This window comes from Hevea brasiliensis, chromosome 12, assembly GCF_030052815.1.
Source record: "Hevea brasiliensis isolate MT/VB/25A 57/8 chromosome 12, ASM3005281v1, whole genome shotgun sequence".
Lineage (NCBI taxonomy): Eukaryota > Viridiplantae > Streptophyta > Magnoliopsida > Malpighiales > Euphorbiaceae > Hevea > Hevea brasiliensis.
The window spans coordinates 22,723,376-22,750,605 of record NC_079504.1 but is presented as its reverse complement, the minus strand read 5'-3'; the positions used below and the strand labels follow the sequence as shown (position 1 = coordinate 22,750,605).

The following is a 27,230-nucleotide window of genomic DNA, read 5'->3' as shown; positions in this document are numbered from 1 at the left end:
CTTTCTCCACAGCTTTATAATTAATCCGAGAATCCTCAAAACCCATCTTACCAATTCTATTCATGCTTTGAATGTAACTATCAGTTCATCTTCAAAAACTAAAAACCCATACTTGTTACAACCTGAAATCAATTTCTTTCATACTTTTCGGGCAAAACTCTAAATTAGTACAGTATATGTAAGCAAATTTGATTCAGTTCTCTTCATTAATGCAGTATACGTAAGCAAAAATCTGATTCAAGTTTCCTTCTGCAACCCCAGATTAAGTGATCCTCAAACTTTATGAGCTTGCCTTGCCTCTGCAATGGACTGAAAAGGATTGTGGAGGATGGGAATAAAATGGGACTTGTGGATTCAAAGTTGCTGGTTGGTGGCGGTACCGAGAGGGGAAATGATGGTGGCAGTTGAGAAAAAGCAAGGAATTGTGCGGAAACCATGAGCAGATAGGAAGTGTGATTTGGGAGGGTAATTTAATATAATAAATTTTTCTTTCACATGAAAAAATGGCTTTGACTTAAAAAAAAAAAAATGAGGGGACTTAAAATTTAAGGAAAGCAAAAGGAAGTGGTGAAATAGTTTAATTTCTAAATACATATATTAAATTATTATTAATGATAAAATTTAAAAATTAAATTGTAAATTTTTTATTTTATTTTATTGTGAGTTAATTGGATTTTGATTTTTCATAACCCAAGCCCCCTCCATTCTCCCATTTAGATGTTGAATCGTCTTCCCCATGCCAAGTATGTGCGTGTGGCTAGTGTTTGAGCTCATAGCCAGCTAGTAGGAATGATGATTGAATATTCAATGAGTCCGGATTGACTTTCATAAATTATATATATATATATATATATATATATATATATATATATATGAAATTTAGATAATTTGAATTTTATGTGTTATATATTTGTTAATAAATTTTTGGAGATATTATTAAATATATTGGATATATATTTATATTTTCTTTGAGATATATCGATTTTACTCTTCATTATTAAGTGAAATTTATTTTATTATATGTAATGGAGTATTAGTTTTTAATATTTTTGATGTATTTAATAATTATATTATTTTTTATTTATATAAATTATTAATTAAATAAAAAATATATAATAATACTTATAAAATTTTGTATAGAAAATAAAATTTAAATATTTTATAAAATTAATAAAATATAAATTATTAATAAAAGAATTACATTTTTGCAAAAAATTAATAATTAAAATATACAAAATTAAATAATTAAAATAATTTTAGATAAAATAATTTTTTATAAATTATTCTTATCAGCAAATAGTTGGAGTCTTAGATCCTATGCGCAGCAGGTTGCCTCTTGAAGACTGAAATTCCCAAGCAGTTGAGCAATCACGATGAAAATGAAAATCAAAAGAAAAGAAAAGAGATGCACAATCACGATTAGAATGGAAAATGAAAGGGAAGGAATGCGAAATGCCTTGTTAAATGATAGCAAATTCTTCAATAGACTCCATTATTGAATTTTTTTTTTTTTTTTGTCTTGTTAAAATATATTTACTTCTTAATACATTATTCACTCATATTATTTTAATAAAAAATTAAATAAGTTGTATTATTAAATTATTATTTAAATTAATAAATTTTATTTTTTAATATATATTGTATAATAATATATTAATAAATAAATTACGAAAAGAAAAATTGTCTGAAATTTGGGACAAGTAAAAATGTAAAGCCTGTCTATCTTTTATTGGATGGATAAAATAGTTATACAAGAGAATGAAGTTTGGATGCATTATAGAAAACTTATTAGTAATTATTAGATTAAATATTTTTATTTAGATTTATATATTTATTATATTAATTTTAATTAATTTTATATAAATATTTAATTTAAGAGTTATTAAATTTTGTAAACTTTTGCCAAGAAATTCATACTGTTGTCTTTAATTAGTCTTTGATGGAGTTAAATTGATGGATAGTTCCATTGCTGAATGATATTAAAAAAAAAAAAATTGCAATAAACAGTTAATATATGACTGCGTCTAATTCCATGTATGGTAACAACCGACGTATACTCAACTTTGCCAAACTAATCTGGAAAGGAAAAAATTGTCCATATTCAAATTATTAAGATGGTTTTGAGTCGCTATAATAATGGAGGTATAGACTACGTTGAATAAAAATTATCCCCTTAATTGTGGTTTAGGAGTGTATTAATTCTCATTTAGAAGGTCATTATCTTTGATACCGAAACAGGGCAAACCTAAAGTAAAATATCAGCAAAAGCGCAAGCTGTTGGTGGTTTGGATCGCAAGCAATAAATGAATAATCCAAAAACAAGATAAAAGAAACTGAAAATGGTTTTGAGCGTTAGGTGAGGTGAAGTGAGGTGAGGGATATTCTTGAGTTTGCATTTGTTTGGTAAAATCAGCGGGCTCCTTTAAAATTACAAGAATATCCTCCTCAGCATATTCCTCCTGGAATTGCATCACCTTTCGGTCAGCTTTCAGTCTTACAATGGCTTGTCGTCATGAGCCTGCACCTCAACCACCTTTCCTTCTTTGTCCTTTCGTGATCTGTGAATAATAGGCGGAAAATATTCAAATTACAGAGTCCACCATTGAAATTCGCATTCAATAACTTGTAAAATTATTATCTAGAAGATACATTTCTAGAATGCGTTAAGTTTATTCTGATAAATAGGTAACGCTGAATGAAAATCTCTCAAATTTCAGCATTTTTCTATGGTCGCCAGCTGCTGTCTCGCCTGCAATATCTGACTTGTTACTTCGGGCTCATTCTGGATCCCACCAGAGAAAATTAAAAAACCATCTTCTAATAGAAAATCCACAAGGGCAATCCTTGCCAGTGGAGGAGAGGTGATTAAGTAGGCCGTTACTAATTCTAGATTCAGTAAAGCAAGGCCAATTAGGTAATTGTAAAGGAGTGGTCGTGGCTACATCGTAATAAAGCTTAGAAAAGAAGCGAAATTTTACACCTGCTAACCAAAAAGGGTACGATTGGTTGGTTGTATCGCCTAGTCCTTTTATTTTCCTTTCCACTCCCTTCTCTCCCTTCCCCGCTATATAAACTGTCTTTTCAACAGGAAAGAAGTTGGGGATATAGTCTTACTGGTACTACCTACTCTCCTATTACACAACAAACACCTCACCTGTGACCGCAACACCACAAAACAACGCTGCCATGGATTCTGATTTCGGCATTCCCAGAGAGCTTTCCGAGCTGCAAAAACTCCGATCACTTTACCAACCAGAGCTCCCCCCTTGCCTTCAGGTCTTTCGCTAGCTATTCCCATTTTTCAACCTTTTCTATTCTATTCATCATTTCCTTATGCATTTCCAAGGCAGATACTTTTCCCACCTATTCTAATCTGTGCTGTGATTTCTCTCTCGACGAATATATTATTTTCAATGCTGTTCTATCGTTGTTACCGTTTTGCTGCTTAGATCTACTTACATGCAGAGGATTGGGGCTTTTGACACAAATTGATCATGTGTTTATTTGCTAATTCTCTTCTGGATAACCATTGTATAAGCTGTTCGTATGGAATTTTTGGGTTATTATATTATTTTAGTTATGCTTCTGAATCAATTCCCAACACCCCCTCCTCTTCCTTCTTAAGCATCGAACGGATACTAAGTTTGATTGATTTGGTTTCGAAAATTGTGCTGAGATTACGTTTGAACAATGCCATCTTGCAGGGAACTACTGTGAGGGTAGAATTTGGCGATGCTACTACAGCAGCAGACGTAGCCGATTCCCACACCATAAGCAGATCCTTTCCCCGCACATATGGTCAGCCTTTGGCTCACTTTCTTAGGGCAACTGCTAAAGTACCTGATGCTCACATCATTACTGAGCATCCAGCTATGAGGTTTGTGCGTTTGATGATTGGTCCTATCATCCAGTGTGAATTTATCAAAACCAAAATATTAAATGGGCATGCATTGGCATTATTGGGATTTTAATACTGTAAAAAAAAGATGCAGTTTTGTTCTGTCTGTTTGCTGGTGGTTTTTGCTTCAAAATGACATACTTTGATAACCTATTACCTCTTAACAGGGTGGGAATAGTCTTTTGTGGGAGACAATCTCCTGGAGGTCACAATGTCATATGGGGCCTTAACAGTGCTCTTAAAATCCACAACCCTAACAGTACTTTACTTGGATTTCTAGGTAAGCAGTCGTGTTTTCTTCAGAAGAAAGCTGTTGATTTCTCTTGGAGTTATTTTGTTTTTGTTTTGTTAATTTAAGTAAATTCTAAATTTATATTGCTGTGATGGGAAACAATTTCCTCTTGAAAAAGATTTTTTAATGTTTTTAAGTTCTTTTTTTTTTTTGAAATAGATGTTTTTAAGTTCTTAATTAGTCATTTTCTAAGAGAAATTGTAGATTTTGAGATTTTTAGGAATTATTTTATATGCTAGGACTAAGTTTTAATAAAGCCTTATGGCTTTTCTTTGAAGGAAATGATCTTTATTTTACATGGTTGTACTTGTATCTGTAAACAGGTGGCTCTGAAGGTTTATTTGCCCAGAAAACCCTTGAAATAACTGATGATGTTCTGTCAACCTACAAAAATCAAGGTATATAATAACATCAAATGATTTTCAATCTTCATTTTTGCATGGCCATGATACTCGACTAATTTGTAATTTGATTACTCCTGGGAAGGTGGTTATGATTTGCTGGGTAGGACTAAAGATCAAATAAGAACAACTGAGCAAGTTAATGCTGCGCTAACCACATGCAAAGATTTGAAATTGGACGGCCTTGTTATAATTGGAGGTAAGATTCATTTTTTAGAATTGCAACAGAATGGGCATACAAAATCTTGCACCAAATACTAATTATAGAATTTTTTTTTTTCCTTTATGAAGGGGTTACATCAAATACAGATGCTGCTCAGCTTGCTGAAACATTTGCTGAGGCAAAGTGCCCAACAAAGGTACTCTTTGTGTGCCTTTTAAATTGGCATCAAAGAACCATCACATGTATTTGCATTCCTTATTGCTTCTCTGAAAGTTGTGTAACTGCTGCAACTTGAGCATATTTCTGCGTCAACTCAGTCAACTGAATGTGATTTTTGCAGGTGGTTGGTGTTCCTGTTACTTTGAATGGAGATCTCAAGAATCAATTTGTGGAAACAAATGTTGGTTTTGATACAATATGCAAGGTATTTGGTTAAATTACGCTTGCTACTCTGCATTAGTAAATAGTTTGAGAAACTGCTTTTCATTGAAATTTTCTACTTATTTTGAAAAAACAGGATTAAAAAAGGATTCTGTGATGCTCTTCTGATTATCTGCTGAAGTAAACTGTTATTTATTTTGATCTATGAAACAATCTGTTCCTTCTTGCTTACTGTCTTTTCTCCTCATTTTCTATACGGTGTACCAAGTATGGAAATATCATGCTAGCTGACAACAATGCAAGTATACTTGCAATTCCTGCACCAATTTAGAAACTACAAATGGAGGATAGTTTAAGTTGGGTGGAAGTCAACTTGTGCATGAGCTTTTGTCATATGTATTCTTTTTGTTCCCTTTTTTCTTGATTGAATGTGCACTTGTATATTTATAATATGCAAATAAAAATGCAGAAGTGATGGTTGATTTGATCACACTTCCTTATTTGGGATTTATGTTCCATGTGTGACAAGGCAATGCATTGGTTCCAGAGCAAATACATAATTTGGGTTGCTAAGTGCAAACACAAATTTGTTACATTATAATATCCTTACTAAAGTTTTTCCCCCTCCATTTCTATGTGCATGTTGGTATTATGATTCTTGTATTACTTTTTTTTTTTTTTTTTTTGTGTTTGCTACTGAGGTAAAATCTTATTTTTCTGTTATCCAGGTCAATTCACAGCTCATCAGCAATGTCTGTACTGATGCTCTCTCTGCCGAGAAGGTAATGACTTTTGTTTGTCCTCAACACATCTCTTCAATGACCACTGACCAGATTAATTCCCTGTCACTATAACATTCGTTCTATATTCTTATGCCATAACAATTAATTTGAGGAAAAAGAGGATGATTATGTTGAGCATTATTAATACTTAAATTGCTGAAATAAGGATAAAAAAAGAAACAATAACAATAAGAAGGATTTTAGGAAGCATTTAAAAAAGAAAAGAAATTTGTTTGAGGAGTTGGAAAATTTATTTATTTATTTTTAATTAATTTGTCTTTACAAAAATGCTCAATCCTGCCCTTTTCCAGTATTATTATTTTATCCGTCTCATGGGTCGAAAGGCATCACATGTTGCTTTAGAGTGCACACTTCAGTCTCACCCAAACATGGTTAGTATTTTTTCTTTTGAACTTTTTTTTTTTTTTGGTTGATGAGTTATTATGGGTGTTTCCTAAATAATGTACAATGTGCTTTCCATAGGTAATTCTTGGTGAGGAGGTAGCTGCATCAAAACTCACTCTTTTTGACCTGACAAAACAAATTTGTGATGCAGTCCAAGCCAGAGCAGAACAAGGTTTTGGACAATTTATTTTGCTTTATGTAATTTTTGGTCATAGCTGTTATCTTTATTTCCTGATTTCAATCAAATGTATCAGACAAGTACCATGGGGTCATTCTTCTTCCAGAGGGGCTCATAGAAAGCATTCCCGAAGTTTATGCTCTCTTGAAGGTAATTCATGTTGTTAAGCAATGACTTCTTGTGTGTATGCTCCTTTTTATCTACAATATTTCTGTTTGTTATATCATTATAACATATTTTTGTATATTTAACTTCATTTCCATTGGTAGATTATGCCGATAAGTTATAGCTTCTCCTTTGTGCAAAAGTTGATGTGTATATATTACTTCTCATATGTATAAGGGGTAGCTTCCCTTTCTTGATACTATGTGTATGTATAACTTATTGTATTTATGTTAACAGTAACACAAATATAGGTTTTTTTTTTTTTAAATTTTTTTTACATATTAATAACTGCATCATGGAATACTATGTGCAATAGTTATATTGAAAATTTCTTAATCTATTAGGAAATACATGGTTTGCTAAGGCAAGGTGTTGCCTCCAACAACATTTCATCTCAACTCTCACCATGGGCTTCTGCTTTGTTTGAATTCTTGCCACCCTTTATCAAGAAACAGGTTTGGATATCCCTCTCAAATTTACATTTGAAGACATTAGTTTGTCATTGAAGCTCAATGATTATGCTACCATCTAAAATTTTGGGATGCAATGTCACAGCTGCTCCTTTACCCTGAATCAGATGACTCAGCACAGTTATCCCAGGTAACTAGCATCATCTTCCTATGAAAGAAAGTTCTAACTTATGGATCATTGACATATTTTCTGCTCCTTTTTCCCTCCAAGATTGAGACGGAGAAACTTCTAGCGCATCTTGTCGAGGCAGAAATGAGCAAGCGGCTGGTATGTTCTAAAGCTGCTGAGTTTTGTTGTCCATATATTTGTCTTCCTGATAATCTCTTATTCATTCTATAGAATCTATACTATTGTGTTCGGCATGTTAATGCAAGCTCTATCTAGTTTGTGAAATGCTGAATGTATCTCCTTTATATTGCTCATTTATGTCCATTAAATGAGAAGAAAGCCTTCCTTGACTGCCAAGGACAAAATTACTTTTTTGTCAAACCTAGGACCAACACCAACCAGGCCCATGCCATGCCATGGCCTCGTCCTTTTACCATTTGAGCTGAAGCCTTAGGACATAGAAATCCTATTTTGTTTGCATTTTGCCAAATATAATGTTCTTCTGTTGGCATACTGCTCCTCTTTGGCTTGACTTTCCTATTCATAGAAATGTGAAAGGAACTTTAGGTTTTTGATCCAAATGTTTATTCTTATTCGTGTTGACATTATTGATATTTTAAAACCTGCGCTAGTTCTTGTATCCTTGACTGCATATGTGAATTTCCTAATGTAAGTTTTATTTATAGGAAGGGGAAAATATGGTGAATATTGATTTGCTATAGAAACTGATTTTATGTTTTCTATTTGTCGTAAGATTGCATTCACATCATTAGTTACACACTTACACTTGTAGCACAATTCTCTTCTGTAATTGCTTTGCCATATACTCTGGGAAGCCAGATGTGAGAACCAGAACTGGCTTTCATTTTGTCCTAGTTAAAAGTCTATCCTGACTTATATTCTAATTAATAAATCAGCTATTCATGATTTCATGGATGTTTTGTGCAGAAAGAAGGCACATACAAGGGGAAAAAATTCAATGCTATCTGCCACTTTTTTGGTTATCAGGCCCGGGGTTCTGTGCCATCAAAATTTGACTGTGATTATGCCTATGTATGTCATCAAAAAGGGATAGCTTTACCTTGTTTTTATGAGCACAATATACCCTTATTTTAGTTTAATGTGGAACAACTTTTGTATAGGTGCTTGGGCACATCTGCTACCATATTCTAGCAGCCGGTTTGAATGGTTATATGGGAACTGTAACAAACCTCAAGAATCCCGTGAACAAGTGGCGTTGTGGTGCTGCTCCAATTACAGTTGGGTTTTATTTCTATCCCTTATTTATTTTGGAACCTTTTTTTCTTGGAAAACTATTTCCTTGCATTTAATGCAGTCCAGTTTTTGATTACTTGGTAACACTTGCTGTGGTGTAGATTATTAGTCTTTTAACTTTTTTCTCCAAAACCTTAGGCAATGATGACGGTGAAGCGATGGGCTCAAAGTCCAGGTGCCACTTCAATTGGAAAACCTGCTATACATCCAGCTACAGTGGATTTGAAAGGCAAAGCATATGAGTGAGTTTTGTTGGCGCTTTTCTTTTTTCACCAACTCACTAAAAACCTGATATAGTATTTGAATAATAGGAGAAGAGAAGATTAGGAAACTTTTAGTGTTAGTGTGATCACAGCAAACTTCATATGGTGTGCACATTATGTCCTACGAACTTTACATTGATTTTCTGGTTCTTGCATGGCTTTGATTGCAGGCTGCTCAGACAAAATGCAGTAAAATTTTTAATGGATGATCTATACCGAAATCCAGGGCCCCTTCAATTTGAAGGTCCTGGTGCTGATGCCAAACCATTAACGCTCTGTGTTGAAGACCAGGATTACATGGGCCGGATAAAGGAACTGCAGGAATACCTTGACAAGGTTCTTGAATTACTTTATTCTCTCAATTCTGTGATTGCCATTTTACATGTCAGAACTTTGCCTGAGTGTGAAAGCAAGAAAGAATGATTGTTAATATTGCAACCAACAAGATTTACATGACACATTTAAAGGTTAAGCCATGTCGATGACAAAATAAGACACAGCAGAAATAAGAAATCAAATTTCATTTATTTAACTGTTTTCCAGTCTGTTGCTCTTTGCATGTGATAGAAATTCTATTTCCTGGATTGACTCATTTTCTATGCGACAATCAACATTTTGATTGATTCTGGAAAAGTCAACAGTAGAATAAGGGAAAAGAAACAAAAAAACTTGAAAGCGCAAATACTCTTTTGGCTTGTAAGCGGGTAAATGCATAAAGAACTTAACCTCGGATTCTGCTATGGTTTTAATGTGGGTTGTTAAATTGTATTCGCATTGATCTGAATATAATGTTTAATGGTGTCTTATTATTGCACCTGAAAGCTTACATCTGGATTGTCCTTCAAATTGATGATTCTCCCTTTACTTTTTCCAGGTACGAACTATTGTGAAACCAGGGTGTTCACAGGAAGTTCTGAAAGCTGCCTTGAGTGTGATGGCTTCTGTGACAGATGTGCTTTCCACAATGTCTTCAACTTCCTTGAACAGTCAGACACCCCTTTAAGAGCGCAAATTATGTGTTCTTAAACTAACTTGGTGCCATTGCATAGTATGAGAATTATCTCCTGCACATTGTCTGCTTTTTCATGATTTGTATCTTGAAACTGTAGATGCAGACTAGTTAGATGATGGCAATAAGCTGAATTTTTCCATTTTTCTTTTAAGAAAAATTAATTTTTGAATTTTACTGTTATGTGATAATAGCGTGAGGATTATAAATGTCAGATTTGCAGAGTTGAAATTTTGTTTATGCTGGTGGGAACGTGGGAACTGCATAAACATCGAACTCCATGAATGTTAAATGTGGTGGTTATATTCGAAGCAGTTACTTTTCCTATCAGATGCAGCAAGTCTTAATGATTTAACTTGTTTCATATTTAAATGTCTGAATTGAAATGAACATGGTACTGTTGATGGTCCTAAACGATATTTAAGCTAAAAGACGTGTAAGATTACTTTTATGGATTGGAATTTACCCTTAATTGAATGGTTGATTGATTCTTCAGTTCTGAGTTGGTCAACTTTTCTACCTTTTGTTTTTGTTTATTTACATATTTTTCTCAACTTATTAAGCAAAACAAAAGAAACAGGGCTTTTTTCCAATTCATGGTGAAAGAAAAAAGAATGTTCTCCATGCATGGCCGGCGCTTTGAATGTCGGCTTCAACCCAAAATCCCAATCCCATGGACTGCATGCATTGGATGACGTTACCAACTAGCCATTGCTTTAATTTTTTAGAATTTTTAATTGTTCATAAGATTTTTCACATGTAAAACTCTTTTTCTCGTATATATACATTTATAATTAAAAAGTTAATCATTATTTTACATTTTTTATTTATTCAAAAATTATAATTATGATAATTCTATCTTAATTGCTAAACTGAATTTCACTTCAATGAATTTTCAACTCCATTTTCTTACTAATTTTTTAATATTATAAGTTTAGTATTTATTTCTAAAAAAAAAATTAGTATTTACGTGCCTTGTGTGCTTATTTTGCTTTTTATTCACTTTTTATTTTATTTTATTGATTTTATCATAAGATGAATTATTACTAATTCATCTAATGCTGGTTATATACATAGTAAGTTTTATAACTTATCCCACATACTTAAATCATCTGATAGTAATTATATAACTTAATGGGTTTATTTGAAATAAATTATTTAAAAAAAATAAAAAAAAATCTCACATAATTATGTATGCATTTTATTTTTTTTTTAATTAAAAAGAATTAAGTTTTTATTTTAAACATGAAAATTAATAAAAATTCCATTAAATTAAATTCTTGCAAAATTTTATATTCTAAATAAGAGTATTAAGATTTTTTTCAAATGATCTGTAATATCTCAGAAATTTTAAAAAATAATTTATAAATTCAATTATTTTAATATATTTTTGAAACTATTTTAAAGTTTTAAATTTAAATTGCAATTATTGAATTTTAGAGTATTAAACTTAAGAAATTTATTATAATATTATTTTATTCTTATTATCATTTTAATTATAGACTAATCTTATTTAATGGTGAGTAGTTGAGATGTTTAAATTTAATATAATTAAATTAGCAATAAAACTTACTATGTATATAACCACTATTTATATAACTTGCTATTAAACTAGTAATTCAACCACTGGTTGAGATTTTTTTTTTTTTGGGATAATTTATAAAACTTATTATGCATATAGCCACTATTAGATGAATAGCTAATAATTCATCTTATGATAAAATCAACAAAATAAAAATAAAGTGAATAATAAAAAGCAAAATAAGCATAGAAAGCCGTAAATGCTAATTTTTTTTTTTAGAAATAAATGCTAAACTTATAAAATTAAAAAATTAGTAAGAAAATGGAGTTGAATATTCATTGAAGTGAAATTAAGTTTAGCAATTAAGATAGAATTATCATAATTAAAATTTTTGAATAAACAAAAAATATGAAAATGTTTAACTTTTTAATTATATATGTATATATACGAGAAAAAAGAGTTTTACATATGAAAAATTTTATAAATAATTAAAAACTCTAAAAACATAAAGCAATGGCTAGTTGGTAACTCCAACGCATGCAGTCCATGGGGTTGGGATTTTGTGTTGATGCCGACAATCAATGTGTCGGGCATGGAAACAGACATTTTCAATGTCAGTTTTGCTCAAAAATTTCATAGTTTGTCAGAATTTACCCTGTTTTGGGAAAAAATTTTCCCACAAACCCTGCATGGAGAAATTCTTTTTTCTTTCACCATGAATTGGCAAAAAGCTCTTTGCCTCGTTATACGCGTGTTGTAACATATTCAGCTGTTCTATACGTTCACAAGGTTGAGGTTTTTAGATAAACAAGGTCCTCATCTCATCTTTAGGTCTGTAATGGTGTTCGTCTTGGATGATACGGTAATTCTATCACTGCCTAAGCTGTCATTGAGACTAGCATTCTACCGATGTTATTGGACAGTAAGCGGTTAAAATTGGACAGAACGAAATCGGCAAATATTTTGGATGCTGCTGCTACCAAGCAGTGCTGTTTTGCTACTTGAATCATCGATGGCCCATCTTCCCCCGAAAGATTGGTGCAATGTCAAAGTGAGTTGTATTGATCACAAAAAGCATAAGATGAAGGCTAAGGTTAAAGTTAGCTGCTTTGCTCTTACATGAATACTACCTCAAGTGTCTCATTTGTCTCATAAAGAAAGAATGCTTGTGGAATTCTGAGAGTATGCTTGTTGTTGAGTATTCAGATGAATATGAGAACATTGATCCTTAGACGACAAAATGCTCTTTGCTTCTTTCTTTTTTGCTACGAACAATCAATTTTTACCGTGTTGAAGCTTTTATGAAAAGTTGAAAGCAAAAAGACATTGGTCCTGAATTGGACTTTCTGGGTCACCGGACTAAATCGTTTAAGAGGCGCTCCTATGGGTATTTATGGTAATGAGAAAAATATGAGTTCAAATTTCAAACAGGTTTTCCGTTGGCCAACGGGCAAGAAACAACCAACACGCGCGCCCCTCCTCCCCGGCACACAACAAACAGCAGTTTCCCATATGCACTCTGCATCTATTTCTTCGTTATTCTAATTTCTAATATCACTGTCGCTGAGAGCCACAGAGAGAGAGAGAGAATGGAGAGACCAGCAACAACCGTGTCTGTTATGGAGGCATTTGAGAAACTAGAGAAGGTAGGAGAGGGAACTTACGGGAAGGTGTACAGGGCAAGAGAGAGGGCAACCGGTAAGATCGTTGCCCTCAAGAAGACTCGTCTTCACGAAGATGATGAAGGAGTCCCTCCCACTACTCTCCGCGAGGTCTCCATCTTGCGTATGCTCTCTTGGGATCCACATGTTGTCAGGTACGGCGTTGCTTGTATCTTCTCTCCCCTTTCTTCCACCATTTCTCTTTGCTTTTATTTTCTTGAATTTCATTTATGGTGGTACATGTATGATTTTTCATAATATTGAGGTTGTTCTCTGTTGAGTTCTTTAACCCGTGTTTCTCATTGTCTATATTTATCATTTCGAAGATTCATCTGTTCTGATTTTGAGTGATAAGGGTTTGATTTAAATCATATTTAGTCATTTAATTCTTCCGTTTTAGGGTTTCAAGTTTTCTTCTTTATGGGGCTTGATGATCTTTTTTGGCATCCTTTTGTTCTGCTTCAGATTTTGCACCTAGAGTTTTCTCTGACCCATGTCAATCAGGCACTTGGTTCTTTAGTGTCAACATTGGAACTGGTTCATTAACGTTTCCCAAGTGATTTCTTCCATATATATATAGTGTTGCAATTATTTTGGGATACAAATAATGGCCGATGATCTATTTACTTGGTTGCTTGTATGAGGTTACCACTGCTGATCACTGTTGAGCAATGATCAATATTCCTGTTCTATTTCTCTCTTCTCTCTTCTTTTAGTAGAGAAATGAGTTTCGTTTTGTTCTTATCCATAGATTGATGGATGTCAAACAAGGCCTGAACAAAGCAGGGAAGACTGTACTCTACTTGGTTTTTGAGTACATGGACACTGATCTTAAGAAATTTATTCGAAGTTTCGGCAAAACTGGAGAGAATATTCCTGTGAAAATTGTTAAGGTAGATTAGCATCCGCTTTTGTAATTGTTTGAAAAATCTTTGTTTTGGATCACAAATTATATGCTTGATCCATAATATGCAGACCTTGATGTATCAACTGTGCAAGGGAGTTGCTTTCTGCCACGGGCATGGAATCTTACACAGGTTCTTTTTTACGTGAATAATTAATGATCTTCTATTGCTTCAACTCAGGTTTTACCGTATTTTTTCATGAGAATAATGTAATAAAATGGTCATTATCCTTTCTTTTCTACTCTTTTTCCTCTCAGGGATCTTAAGCCTCACAACCTCTTGATGGACAGAAAGACAATGATGCTTAAGATTGCAGATCTAGGGCTAGCTCGATCATTTACTCTTCCTATCAAAAAGTATACGCATGAGGTAGCGAATGCTCTCTGTTAATACTCTGTCATACTTATTCTCTTGGAACTGTCAATTACAGAATAAATTAGGTTAATTCTTGTTTTTAGATATTGACCTTGTGGTACCGAGCTCCTGAAGTTCTTTTAGGGGCTACCCATTACTCAACTGCAGTGGATATGTGGTCTGTAGGTTGTATATTTGGTAAGGACATCATAGCTGTTAATTTTGTTTTATTTTTGATTCAGCCAATCCGCTCACTCAATTGCTAAATGGTGTGGTTTTTACTTACTAGCTGAACTGGTTACAAAGCAAGCACTTTTCCCTGGGGATTCAGAACTGCAACAGCTCCTGCATATTTTCAGGTTCTATTTCTGCCCCTCCGGTGTAGTAGGAAGGTCTTTTTCCTGCTCTCTACGTGGTCTTTTCCCATTTGATACTTGGATGCAGATTATTAGGTACCCCAAACGAGGAGGTGTGGCCAGGGGTAAGCAACTTGGTCAACTGGCATGAGTATCCCCAGTGGAGTCCCCATAGTATGCCGTCAGCTGTTCCTAATTTGGAGAAGGATGGGTTGGATCTATTAGCGGTAAGTTCATGTTCAATGACTTGACGTGAATCTTTTATTGCATAGACTGAAGGATGCTATAACATTATTATTTCAATACCATGTCTTGTTCAAAAGCACATAGTGACTACAATGTAAATGTTTTGCAGCAAATGTTGCAGTACGAACCTTCAAAGCGTATCTCAGCAAAGAAAGCTATGGAGCATCCTTACTTTGACGATCTGAACAAGTCTATTCTTTGAAGAAGCATGACTGCAGTTGGAATGCCAGGTGTGGGCAATATTTTTTCTGATGTTTCAGCAGCAATGGAAGTTCTCTATGGAAAATCTATTTGCTTCCCTCGAGCATACTATATCCTATTGCTTGTAACGGTTGGACTAACTTAGCAATTTAATGATATATCACTGTGTGCTAATTCCTAATCAAAACTCTCTTGTTGCACATATGAATTGACGACTTGATATGTTACAGAAAAATAATTGTGTATTTAACTTACTCTTTTCCTGTTACATGAAATAATTGATGGTTTGGATCGTTCAATTGGAAACAAATGATACCAGAATTAAGCTACTAGCCACATGAAGAGCGTTGACCAAAGAGTAAGTGAAATTGAAGCCAAGGCATAGGCCCAAAGCATGATCACGGAACATTCACTCTCTCCTGCTCCAAACAATTGCGTGATGACACCTGCAAATTTTGTTGCCAACAAAGAAATCATTAATCACAATTTGGCAGCAACACTAAACAAATTCTACTAATGTTAAGAGGCAAATATGCTGATAAAATAAGTAAATTAGTAACCATGCCAATAAATTGATTTAACAAGATACCTATGTTCATAGCTGGTGGAACTGCAAATTGAAGCAGAAGAACAAATTGATACAAAGGGTCCGCAGGAATAAAACCTAAGCGGAGAGCTCCTTTAACAATAAAAATGCCAATCAGGGGCAAGGCAATATAACGAGCAAATATGATACCAAAAATTATGGACTTTCGCATTCCTGACCCTTGTATACCTGACAGAATCAATTTGTAACCGTCAATTCTCAACACCAAATTAGTATAACCAAATTATACATAAACCATTAGTTATTGAATACCTCTCAGAAGGTTCCCACCTACAATCAGGGTGAGAGTTGGGATGGCTCCTTCCCTGCAATCAAAGAAGGAACTTGACAGGAAGATTAATAATACAGTGGAACTTGGAAATGAAATCAGAACATTACTAAAGTTATAGTTTAGTTTGTTTAGGTTTACCCCAGCAAGGAAGCAGTATCATGAATTACATGAAGAGGAGCATCACCACCAATCATTATCTTCCGGATGTAGGGGATGAGTCCGATCGTGAATCCAACTATCTGCACAGCAAGAAAGTACAATCTATAGCCAAGAAAGTCTCATAAAATTCTGTTCACTGTTCACATAGCATTAATCATTTAACAGTCACGCTATCACATAACACAGTATAATTCTTTCCGCAGCATGGAAAAGTTGTTGATTTAGTTGTAATTCTTTGGTTGAGCTGAATACTCATTAACTGGCCTCCGGTGAGGTATAACGATGAATTATTATATCCCAAGATTGATTTCCATATCTGTTTCTGCCATCAGATAGGTTTGACAGCCAAAATCAATGGACCACGTTTTACAGATCCACTCAGAGTCATGCATGGCAATTCAAATTATCTTTACTGAAGGTGTATGCAAAAGAAAAAGACAAATAGCAAGCAATAAGCTCTTACCGCTCCTATGGTGGAAGGTGCAAATATTGTCTTCCAATTAATATTTCCAAGCAGCTTTCTTAGTAGTTGCTTATTGCCCGAATCTTCCATCTGTGACAATACTTGAAAGATCAATTCCTTGAGTCCCAAATGATAGTTTCCATCAATAATAATTTTATGCCTCAGAGTAATATGAGGAATACTGCAATAGAGAGAATGTAATAAGCCCTGTACAGAGGAAGCCTACATCCCAACTATTTGGCAATAATTACCAAAGATGCCACAACCACCATTTCCTTTCAAAAAAAAAAAAAAAAGAACGAACTGCTATGTGATCAATCTAACATTAAAATCTACAATGTCAGCCGTACACCTCACCATTAACTGGCCATTTAGGTTAGACCCCTGATTTTTTGAAAAAAAGAAAAGTTGCCAAGAAAATCTTACTTCTGAGGTGCAGTTAAAGATAGACTATGGACCTAATTTACGTGGAAGAAATGCTAATGATATTTGCTAAAAGAATATCGTTAAGAGATTTATATAGAAGTGCTGCTAGCAGAAACACAAGAGTAGTGAAAAGGTTTAGAGTATATGCTATACAGCATACAAGAAGTAAAAATGTTATTACAGGCAGTGAACAACCTCGACTTGTGTAGTGCCAGGCAGTGCGCACTGATCTACACGGTGTTCAGATGCCAGGGGCTCCTTGGAAGGAAGCAGCGGTTCTATGCAACTCCCCAGTTCTGCTGCAGAGCTTTCTCGTGAAGATTTGCCTATGTAGTGCTTTGTGGATTCTTCGGTATTCCCAGCTGCAGAGGCCCGCACAATATTGTACACATAAGACCATAGATAAATGGCCCCTATCTGAAGAGTTCCATTGAGCAATAAAAAAGAGTTGGAATAAGTCCTCCATAATCAATGGGTACAAAACAAGTTATATGGTATAGATTATTTATGCGATCATGATTTGCAAGCAGAGTTGCACACATGCATGATGGATCGCTCCTGAAAGATAGTAAATTATAGTACATACCGCCATTGACAATGAAACATAAGCCAATCCGTACGACTGACAGACATCAGGAGCTCCAAATGGGCTTCCTTTTTCTTTACAAACTGCTGGGATCATAATAAGAAACATATTCCCCAAATTCCCTGCTCAAATAAACTTAAATTCAATACCAAGAAACTATATACTTAAGGTGGAAAAAAAATTTTCTAGTTCATTAAATTGAATTAACGACACCAATTGTACAGGATTACTTTGGAAGATCAAATCAGATAAATTTAGAACAAGAGAAGGAAAATTCAAGCAAAGTGGAGAATTTCCTGCTTAATATAACATCTACTTTCCAGGGAGAATCTTAATTTAGACAGCAGATGCTAGACCAAGTAATGCAAATGACTTCCTAACTTTCAAAAGCTAAGTCTGAGAATACAGTATAGAGTCGAAGGTGCAGTTCATCTTCTCAGTAGCATCATGTAATAAAGGAAACAGCACATAGATATTAAACTGTGAAGCCATAAACCTGTTAAAATCTTATATGAACAAAAGAATGTCAACAGGGGACGTCTATAAGCAGTTTTTCTGACTAGAATCAAGCCATAAGAGCAAAAGAACATAAATAAATCATATTTGGTCTCAATCTCAAACTACCGTAAGAGTTGTGTTTCCCACATTCCTGCCTCTTGCAAGTTGTAATACAATGTTGTTGCATTTCCAATAATTTATTCAAGCAAAATAGCCAATATATGCAACCAATAACACTTTATTGACAAAAATTAAGATAATGAAAACATCAAGTTCCTCTTTGATATTTGAACCCAGAAGAGAAGAAATAACCAACTTCCAATTTCAAAGAAAACTCTAAATTATCTTTACCTATAAATTCCCAAGTATTGTAATTTTTAATTTTATTAAGAGCATGCAGCCCATAACCATGTCCATGATTACAGTTGTACTAGCAGACACCCTCAATCTTTAAAATATTTAGCAATGATTTTTAAGAAGAAATTAAACAATATCTCAAATCCAGGAGAAAAGTAAAAATATAAATTAAGTATTTATAGTAGTACATGGATTAGAATTCAGGTTTACCAGCAGCACAGCAACCCACTATGAGGCCACGTAGGTGCGGGGGAGGCCTTGTAAGTTGAACAAGAATCCAGCCAAGTATTGAGCCAATGATAAATGTGATGAGGATATTTAATGGCATAAACCATCTACAGAATTTAACCAAATTTTACTTTAGAATAGTTAATAAAACATCAATTGAACATTGAACAGACAGTTTTCGTGTAACTTCACTCACAACTTCACTATGCTGTCATCTGTGACAGTTTCAGCAAGTTTGGAGGCCACAAGGGCAGGATTGAACACATAAAATACAACCTGTTCACAGAATCCAAAAATATTGCAAGTTAATTAGGCAAGGATCTTAAATAGTGAACCGTAAATCTGGACTATATAACAAGATAAAGAAGAAGAGTTGCGGACTTCAAAATCCAATTATCAACAGCTTACATTATTTACGTGCTTCCTAGCATCTTCCCTCAAGATATCCACACGATCAAGAGCAAGAAAGGTCCCGAGTCCAGTAATCAGTAGCACTTTCAAGACTGGAATTGATGAAGCAATGAAGAGATCCAAAAGCCCCATGTTGATGAAAATTTGTTTTACCAAATATGAAGATGATTTCCACCTTCCCAGGTAAAGATCTACTAAACTCTCCCAAAGTCAAATTGTAGGAACCTTTAAAAAAAACAAGCAGAGTTGATCACCGAGTGCAGGCTTGCAGCTTACGATACGTAGGAAGTATATGAACACAAAATTTAATGGACTAAATGTAGTTATGAACACAACGCCAAGCAGGAAAGCCATTTGTTCCTATCCCAAGATAACATCATTACATCACTGTGTAATTCCGCCATAAAAACCGCAGAATGATCTAAAATGCGTTGCTAAATATGGTTTTCCAGAAATGATGCAGAATTACATCTGCAGTGAAAACATGGATGATTATTGGTCTGGAATACGTGTGCATGTATATAGGAGAATGGATCTACGTGAACTTACAGATCAGAACTGAAACAGAGAACGATATAGAGCAGTGAAACTATATTGGTCTCTTTATGAAACAATGAGAAAATGAAGAAATGGTTCATCTCCCTGCTTTGTTAAAGCAAAGAATACAAAAAAAACGAGGGAATCAACACGTGTAGCGCACGAGTCTTGGGAAACCTGTTTTCTTTTTAACTGCTATTATCGACTAGCCACTCAAGTTTCACGGTTCATTGAACCATTCACAACCTGGCTTGCTAAGCGCCCACATCCTTTTAAAACATATGGAAATGGAGTTATTAGCTACAGATTGATTCTGCAATGCACTTTCTGTTTTTGAGAAAGAACAGATAAGAATACCCTTTCAGATGATTGAGAATAAAAGATCAAAATGGATACGGCTTTCTCAATTTTTATAATATTTTCAATTTGCTTCATTTTATTGGCTCGCAGGGTCAAATGGCCAGCTAAAAAACAAAATTGCGTTGCAAATCCAAAAAAAAAAAAAAGACACGAAACAACAAAAGAAACCCAGTTTTCGAGTTATGATCATCAACGCAACCAATTGGACAAACTCCATCGGTACTGCTGTTAATTAAGACAACTTTTTTTTTTTCTTTTAGAACATAAGCAACTTCTAAAATATACTAAGGATAATATTTAAAATTAAATTTAACATATTTTAATTAAACCCCTGATCACAATCTCACATAAGGCCTCAACAATTGAATAGAGGTCAGTGATTAAAAGTTTTTTATGTAATTTCTTTTAAAAAAAAAAATATTGGTTACAGAACAAAAAAAACTTCGCTTCCCCATACCAAATTGTGTAAGAGCATATTGAAAGGCAACATAATAGCACCCTCATAACAACTATTCAACTCCCAGCGAAACCACGAATAATAACTATTATTATTACATTCAAAAGCATCCAGGCATGCGCCAATATAATTACAAGCACACCCCTGCAATGCAAAACCAACAAATGGTAACTTATGTCACTGTTATATATCCTGCTCAAATTGCAATCCGAAGACACTTTTAAAAGGCAAAATGCATCTTTTGGAACTTTTTCCAAACACACCGGCCAAAATATAAAATAATTTATCAGATCCACAAGGAAATAAGACAAATACAGTAAAATGGAGTTCTGAAACCATCCATTATGTTAATCAATAAGGACTGAAATGGCAAAGCATCACACCAGATCCATTCTCTTCAACAGCCACGATCGCAAAGGCAAAGGCAATGAGCAGAAACTATTTTGGACATGCAGGCATAGGCTTAATCATCCCTTGATCCATAGGAAAAGAACAAACCCAAAAAAAAAAAAAAAGGAGAAAAGGAAGAAATTAGGAGGGGAAGAAAGAAACAAATTGAAATGGACAACTATTTAACATATGCACAACAAATTTGAGAAGCTACTATATACATATATAAGAATAAGGCGAGGAGAGATGAAAATCTAACACCAAACACACTCTCCCTTAAAGGCCCCAAGGATGGTCAGATGTAGACAATCTTCTCATCACATTTGCTAATAGGATGTGGTTTGCACCATGAAAAACACAAATATATAAAATAAGGGGGAAAAAGAATCTTCTCAACAAAAATCAGTTCTAAGGTTCATTGTAAGTTTTGTGTCATGTAATGCTCCAAGAACAAAACATGGGGGGAAAGGTAGAGAATAATCTACAAGAAGCATTTTAGAAAGAAAGAAAGGCATTTTGCTATTTTCAAAGTTTTCAAAACCAAAATGACTTAAGCATCTGGATGTGTAAAAGGCGAGGAAATATTTAACAAGAGATTCAATTCATGTCTGACATAGAAATTGTGATAACTTGCACTTAAATAACAGAGTATCTCCCTGGTTAAGCTTCACCAGAAAGTGATAATGCCTGGTTTGTGATGTCTTCCAAAACACGTTTTAGTTCTGTTTTAGCTTTCTTAACAGACATTTCACTAGGTTCCTCAATAAACAAGTAGAGCTTACGTTCTCCTGGTCCTGGAATCCGGCCAGGTGGGAAATACTGTGCCCTGGTAGTAATAGCAGCACCAGTCCATTCAGAATGTCTCCTTGTGAGTAACCTTCCACCTAGCATTTTGCGGGAAATCATTTATCTCCAGCTCTGCTTCATAATGTTCTGGCATTGAATCAGCTTGGATTTTTGCAAGGTTATGCTGCAAGTTGATGGCAGCTGCAATTGCCTTAACTGTGTTATCATTACCAACAACAGGTAGTCCAGGCCCAGGCACAACCGTAGCTGCACATGGAATTGCAAGGCCCATGACACCTGGCAAAGAAACTGGTAATCCACCAGCAGGAAGCAATTGAGCAGCTGAGATAGGACTTGGTATTGAGATGAAATGCCTTTGGAGGCAGCAGCAATAGCAGCTAACTGCTGAGCAAAGGCAGCCTGGCGTGAGATGTCACCATCTGCCTCACAAACCCCTTCATCTTCATCTTCCGAATCTGACTTGTCTTCCTCAAAGCCATATTCTTTTGCTTGTGCTTTCTTTGCTGCTATCCTCTTTTCATCCTCCTCTTCACTGAATTTAAAACCACTTCCACCATAACCAGTTCCATGGGCTTGGTCAAGCCCCTGATTAACTTTTGCCATAAAACCATCAGCAAGAGCTTTCAGGCCCTCTGGAACAACTTGCTCAGAGACTTCCAATGCTTTTACAAGATCTGGTGCATATCTTGCATTCTCCTCGAAAATAAATATGATGGCACAGCCTTTGCAACCAGCTCGGCCTGTTCGACCAACACGGTGAACATAATCCTCATAATGGTTTGGGACATCAAAAATGACCACAATTTCAAGCTCCTTCACATCTAAACCTCTGGCTGCAACACTTGTGGCAATCAACAAATTGCTCTTGAAATCAGAAATGGTAGATTCACGATCTGTTTGATCCTTAGCCCCAGGCAGCGAAAGGCAAGGATAACCATGCTTGAGCAAATCCCTGAACAGAGCATCACATTTCTCCTGTGATTGGACGAATATCAAAATTTTTCCTTTCTCATACAGTTGACCAAGTAGTACTAGGAGTCTCAAGAACCTTTCACTTTCTGGCCTTACCTCAACTAACTGAGTTATGTCCTCATTCGCCACACTCCTCCCACCAACCTGGATTTCCACAGGCTTTTTCAATACTTTAGAGCCAAAATCTCAACCTGCCGAGGAAAAGTAGCTGAAAATAGTACAGTTTGACGATTTGGGTGAATATTCTAGACAATTCTAGTAATTTGAGGTTCAAAGCCCATGTCAAACATCCGGTCAGCTTCATCCATAACTAGATAAGTGACTCTCCGCAGATTTGTAATTTTGCCCCCGCTCGTGCAAAGTATGTCGATCATGCTACCTGGAGTGCAGACAACAATCTCAGTGCCCCGCTTTAATTCACTTATCTGTTGAGCAACACCAGAGCCTCCATACACGGGCACACATCTAATTGCCAGAATCTTGGCAAACTTCTTTATATCACTGTGGATCTGCTGAACAAGCTCCCTCGTAGGTGCCATTATAAGCCCAATTGGCCCATCTCCAGTTTCCACAGGTGGCTGGTCCTTGATATGTCTCAGCAATGGCAGCACAAACGCGAGGGTTTTTCCAGAGCCCGTTTTTACAATGCCTATACAGTCTCTGCCACTCATAATTATTGGCAGTGCCTGAGCTTGACTCGGCATTGGCCTCTCATAATTAAACTTCTTTATCGTCTCCAATATTTTACTTGCAAGTCCAGTTTGGTGCCATGTTTTAACTGGTTTTGGAACATCCTTTCCATGTATTTTCAATTCTAACTGTTTCCTATAAGCAGCAACCTCTTCAGGAGCCATCCTCGATATTTCCTTCACGTCGATATAGAAATTTTTCCAGAAAGGTTTGTAATCAATCTTTGAGTGATCAACAACAGAGAGCTTCTTGGCTTTCGTCTTCTTCACCCTCTTCATGAACTCATCATCATCTTCATCATCTAAAGGATCTTCACGATTCTCAAGTTCCCCATAATCTGAATCAGAATCTTCACCAGGAATTATTCTCCCCAGAGATTTATTAAAGCCTTTCTTCAGCTGTTCTCCATGGCTTCCTTCCTCTTTTTTGTCTTTCTTCTTTAATTCCACTTTATTATCATGAACAGTTTGAGTAATCACTGCATTTCAAATTCAGGTAAGACCATGGAATTCATGAAAGCATCTAATGGATCAATTCCCTCATCCCCCGCAACACCATCACCACCATTCTCTGAAGCAGCTGTCCCATTTTCAAATTCTACCACGTTACATCTCCAACATCTTTATCAGGCTTTAAATTTTCATCCGGGTCCATGTTTGTCTGTGATTTCCCTGTGGGAGGTGCTTCTTCATCATCAGATTCTCCTTCAAGGGTCCAAGTTTTACCTGTCTTGGGTTCATCTATATTGGCTACTTCCCCATGCTTTTGTCCATAGGATTCTTCCTTTTTCCTCCTCAACTCTTGCCACTCCTGAACTCTTCTTCTCCTCTTTTCCATTTCTTCATCCAATCTCTTCTGTTCATCCTCTAATTCCTCCTCTCGAGTTTGTCTCTTTCCTATCCGAGTCATCCTCGGCCCTCGCTCCTCGCTCCTCCTTTTCCTTGGGCTCCCTTCACTGTGCTCCCTGTGCCTGCTTGACGTGCCGCCAGTGCTTTGTTCACGTGATCTCCCCCTGTACTCGTCATCATCCCTCCTCCATCGCTTCCTATCATGCTCCCTGGAATCATCACCACTATCATCATCACTGCCGAATTCTCTACGCTTCTCCTTTTCCCTTTTCCTACTCTCCCTTTTTCCCTCCCTTTTCTTTTCCCTGTCTCTTTTCCCCTCCCTCTGCCTCTCCCTCTCCACTTCTCCGTCACGTTCCCTTCTCTCCTTCTCTCTCTCCCGCTCACCTTCTTCTCTGTCACGGTCCCTCTTATCTCTGTCTTTGTATCTTTCCCTCTCCCTCTCTCTCTGTTTCTCTCTTGCCCTCTCCCTTTTCTCCTCCCTTTCTCGGTCCCGATCTTCCCTGTCTCTATCTCTTTTCCTATCCTTGGGTCTTTCTCTTTCACTATCTCTGCACCTTTTATCCTTGTCCCTGTCCCTATGCTTTTCCTTGTCCCGCTCTCTCTCAAACTTGTTATCAGAATCATTACTCTTCTCTCTTTCAGAACAACGGCTTTCACGGTCCCTCTTCTCTCTGTCCCGATGCCTCTCTCCATTTCTCTCCTTATCACGCTCCCTTTCTCGATCACAGTGGCTCCTCTTGGAATCCTCATCCTTCCTTTCCGAATCTTCCTTCCTCGCATATTGCTGGGTAAATAAAAAAGACCAGAACCGGCTGATTTATGTTGTAGGAAAGAATACACAGAATACTCTAAAATTCATGGATTTCCTATTCTCCTAAGACCTTATGCGATGCATCTATAAGCCGTTGAACCTGATTCAAATTTAATAGAAAACCACGCTTCAACAATTCGGTTTATTGAGCCAAACTCCATGGACATCAAATTTTACAAAACGAATCGCACCTTAAACCTTGCAATCCTTCAACACGCTAGCAGAAAACCTAACGTTTTGGTATTTGCGTACTTCAACTTAAAAGAGGGCTGCTTGCTGCTTGCCTTTCTGCACTTCCTACAGAAACAGTGACGTATAATGTTTAGCAGGGAACAGAATTGACTAAAGAGTTGGGTTTAGGCTTCAAATCAGTCTCACAGTTGTGAGCAAAAGTATTAGCATTGAGTAATAAGGATTGCGACAATGCTCTCCAGAACCCAATGCAATATTAAAATTTCAAAATAATCGGAGCCTCACTAGATACTAATTAAGAGAAAATTGAATCAGGAATAGACTTCAAAATACAATAACGCTACCAGAGTAAAAAAAGATAGTAATCTTCATAGAATGCTTTTGAGCTCAATCTTCACTGTGCAAATTCAAACAGGAAAAAGCCCACCCAAAAAACGAACAAACAAAAGAATCAATAAGGATACTGTGAGTATCTCGCGCATGCATGGAGGAAGAAGAGAAGGACCTGGGGAGGAAGACGCGGTGATTTGGACGATGCTAACGAAGAGCAGGCAATGTGTTAATGTTGGATGGGATTAAATTCTTTGAGGCCCTTTGGGCCTTTGAGGCAAGCTGCCCGATAATCATTCAGTCCAAGCCCATGTATATTTAAAGGAAATTCATTTTTATTTTTATTTTTATAAAATTTAATAGTTTATTAATAATAATAATAATAATAATAAAATAAATATAACATAATATTTTTATAAGAAAAAAATATAAATATAAATAATTAAAATTTTCTGTTTAGAAATAATATAAATATAATAAAATAACCTTTCAAATATTAATTGATCTTTTTTCATTTTGAACAATAAAAAAACTTTTTATAATATTATTCTTTTGGGACTTATTACTTAGGTGGCCTATAGAAAAGATTAAACCACCAAATAAGTTGCATTACCGAGTTTTATTGATGGAAAATCATTATGCATATCTAAAAATTAAAAATTTCCAACCAACATTGTGTATTCAAATATTGAAAAAATAAATAAAATCTCGCAAAGGAAAAAAAAAACAAAACCCAATGATGGGAAGATATAAATATATAAAGTAGAAAAATATTAACAAGTGACATTTTAAATTGTAATTTTTCCTTTAAAAAATTATCAAGGCTCACATTTACTGTAAAAGAAAATTAATATCCACCTTTAAAGAAAAATCAAAATTAATTAGTAGAATATTTTTAAATATATTTATTATAATTAAATTTAGTATTTAATTACTACTAATTTGCTAATCAATAAGTATAATTTCAAAATTTAATAAATATTACCATAACTTTCCAGTTTATTATTATGACTAAAAGTTTAATTTTCTTTAAAATATTTACTCTAAATCAGAAAAAAATATTAAGAATATTTAAATTTTTATGAGAAATTAATGATTAAAATTTTTTAAATAAGTAATATATTTATTGTTTTTATTTTAAATAAAAAAGGCAACCTTAAATTTTCTCTGCACTTTCTAAACAATTGTAATATATAATTACTAAATATAATTACCATTTATTATCACGTTATTTAATTACTAAATCAAAACTTATATTTATTTTGAAGAAAAAATAAATCATTCAGTATAATATTTTTAAATACAATAACTATAATTATTTTTAATATTTATCCAGGACGTTTAATATTCCATTAAATCATAAAAAGATAAGAATTATATTATTATTATTATTATTATTAAATAGAAACATTAAAATTTTTAAATTAATAATAATTTAATGACCTAATTAAATATGATCTGAATTTTTTTATTTATTCACCTATAAATAGTTGCTACTTTCTTTCATTTGACACACACTGAACCTTTTTCTTCTTACCAAATATTTTTTTTTCTTCTAATTACTCTTAAATCCTCTTTTAGTTTGCTCTATTATTATTATTGCTTATTTCAATTATTATTTTTAGTCTTGATTCACAAATCTTATTTTTTAATTATTATTTTACTTATTTAACTCTATTAAGTAAAATTAAAATAAATTAATTAAAAAAAAGAGTTAAACTGGCATATATTATGAATTAAATAAAAATTAATATTATATTATAGTCTATTAATATAAACCAACCTACATTC

The 27,230-nt window shown here is 34.6% G+C and overlaps 3 protein-coding genes and 1 pseudogene across 7 annotated transcripts; 2 read left to right on the top strand and 2 right to left on the bottom strand.

The window, feature by feature from the left end:
* The first annotated feature begins 3,027 nt into the window (after window positions 1–3,027).
* Window positions 3,028–10,121, top strand: LOC110639676 (pyrophosphate--fructose 6-phosphate 1-phosphotransferase subunit alpha). Its single transcript, XM_021790717.2, has 19 exons — window positions 3,028–3,276; window positions 3,705–3,877; window positions 4,066–4,178; window positions 4,514–4,588; window positions 4,677–4,790; window positions 4,883–4,950; window positions 5,095–5,178; window positions 5,864–5,917; window positions 6,229–6,309; window positions 6,401–6,494; window positions 6,577–6,650; window positions 7,010–7,120; window positions 7,221–7,265; window positions 7,347–7,403; window positions 8,193–8,297; window positions 8,387–8,503; window positions 8,658–8,761; window positions 8,953–9,118; window positions 9,657–10,121. The coding sequence occupies exons 1-19, from the start codon at window positions 3,187–3,189 to the stop codon at window positions 9,783–9,785; spliced, it is 1,854 nt and encodes a 617-aa protein (XP_021646409.2). The 5' UTR covers window positions 3,028–3,186; the 3' UTR covers window positions 9,786–10,121.
* A 2,263-nt stretch (window positions 10,122–12,384) lies between these two features.
* LOC110639687 (cyclin-dependent kinase B2-1) lies at window positions 12,385–15,304 on the top strand. The gene is made up of 8 exons (XM_021790736.2): window positions 12,385–13,129; window positions 13,726–13,867; window positions 13,950–14,011; window positions 14,137–14,248; window positions 14,338–14,431; window positions 14,523–14,592; window positions 14,678–14,816; window positions 14,945–15,304. The coding sequence occupies exons 1-8, from the start codon at window positions 12,903–12,905 to the stop codon at window positions 15,035–15,037; spliced, it is 939 nt and encodes a 312-aa protein (XP_021646428.2). The 5' UTR covers window positions 12,385–12,902; the 3' UTR covers window positions 15,038–15,304.
* On the bottom strand, window positions 15,259–19,914 carry LOC110639685 (protein PIN-LIKES 3). Of its 5 annotated transcripts, XM_021790730.2 has the most exons (11): window positions 19,592–19,913; window positions 19,040–19,267; window positions 18,828–18,907; window positions 18,614–18,738; window positions 17,549–17,670; window positions 17,158–17,379; window positions 16,537–16,626; window positions 16,053–16,153; window positions 15,896–15,966; window positions 15,626–15,811; window positions 15,259–15,482 (listed from the first exon to the last, which is right to left on the bottom strand). In XM_021790730.2, the coding sequence occupies exons 2-11, from the start codon at window positions 19,172–19,174 to the stop codon at window positions 15,358–15,360; spliced, it is 1,257 nt and encodes a 418-aa protein (XP_021646422.2). In that variant the 5' UTR covers window positions 19,175–19,267; window positions 19,592–19,913; the 3' UTR covers window positions 15,259–15,357. The 5 variants fall into 5 exon arrangements, with proteins under 5 accessions (XP_021646422.2, XP_021646425.2, XP_021646421.2 ...); XM_021790733.2 differs by having other exon boundaries at window positions 15,626–15,715; window positions 19,040–19,914; XM_021790729.2 differs by having other exon boundaries at window positions 19,040–19,913.
* Window positions 19,915–20,965: 1,051 nt separating this feature from the next.
* On the bottom strand, window positions 20,966–24,923 carry LOC110639674 (DEAD-box ATP-dependent RNA helicase 42-like; annotated as a pseudogene).
* Window positions 24,924–27,230: the final 2,307 nt, after the last annotated feature.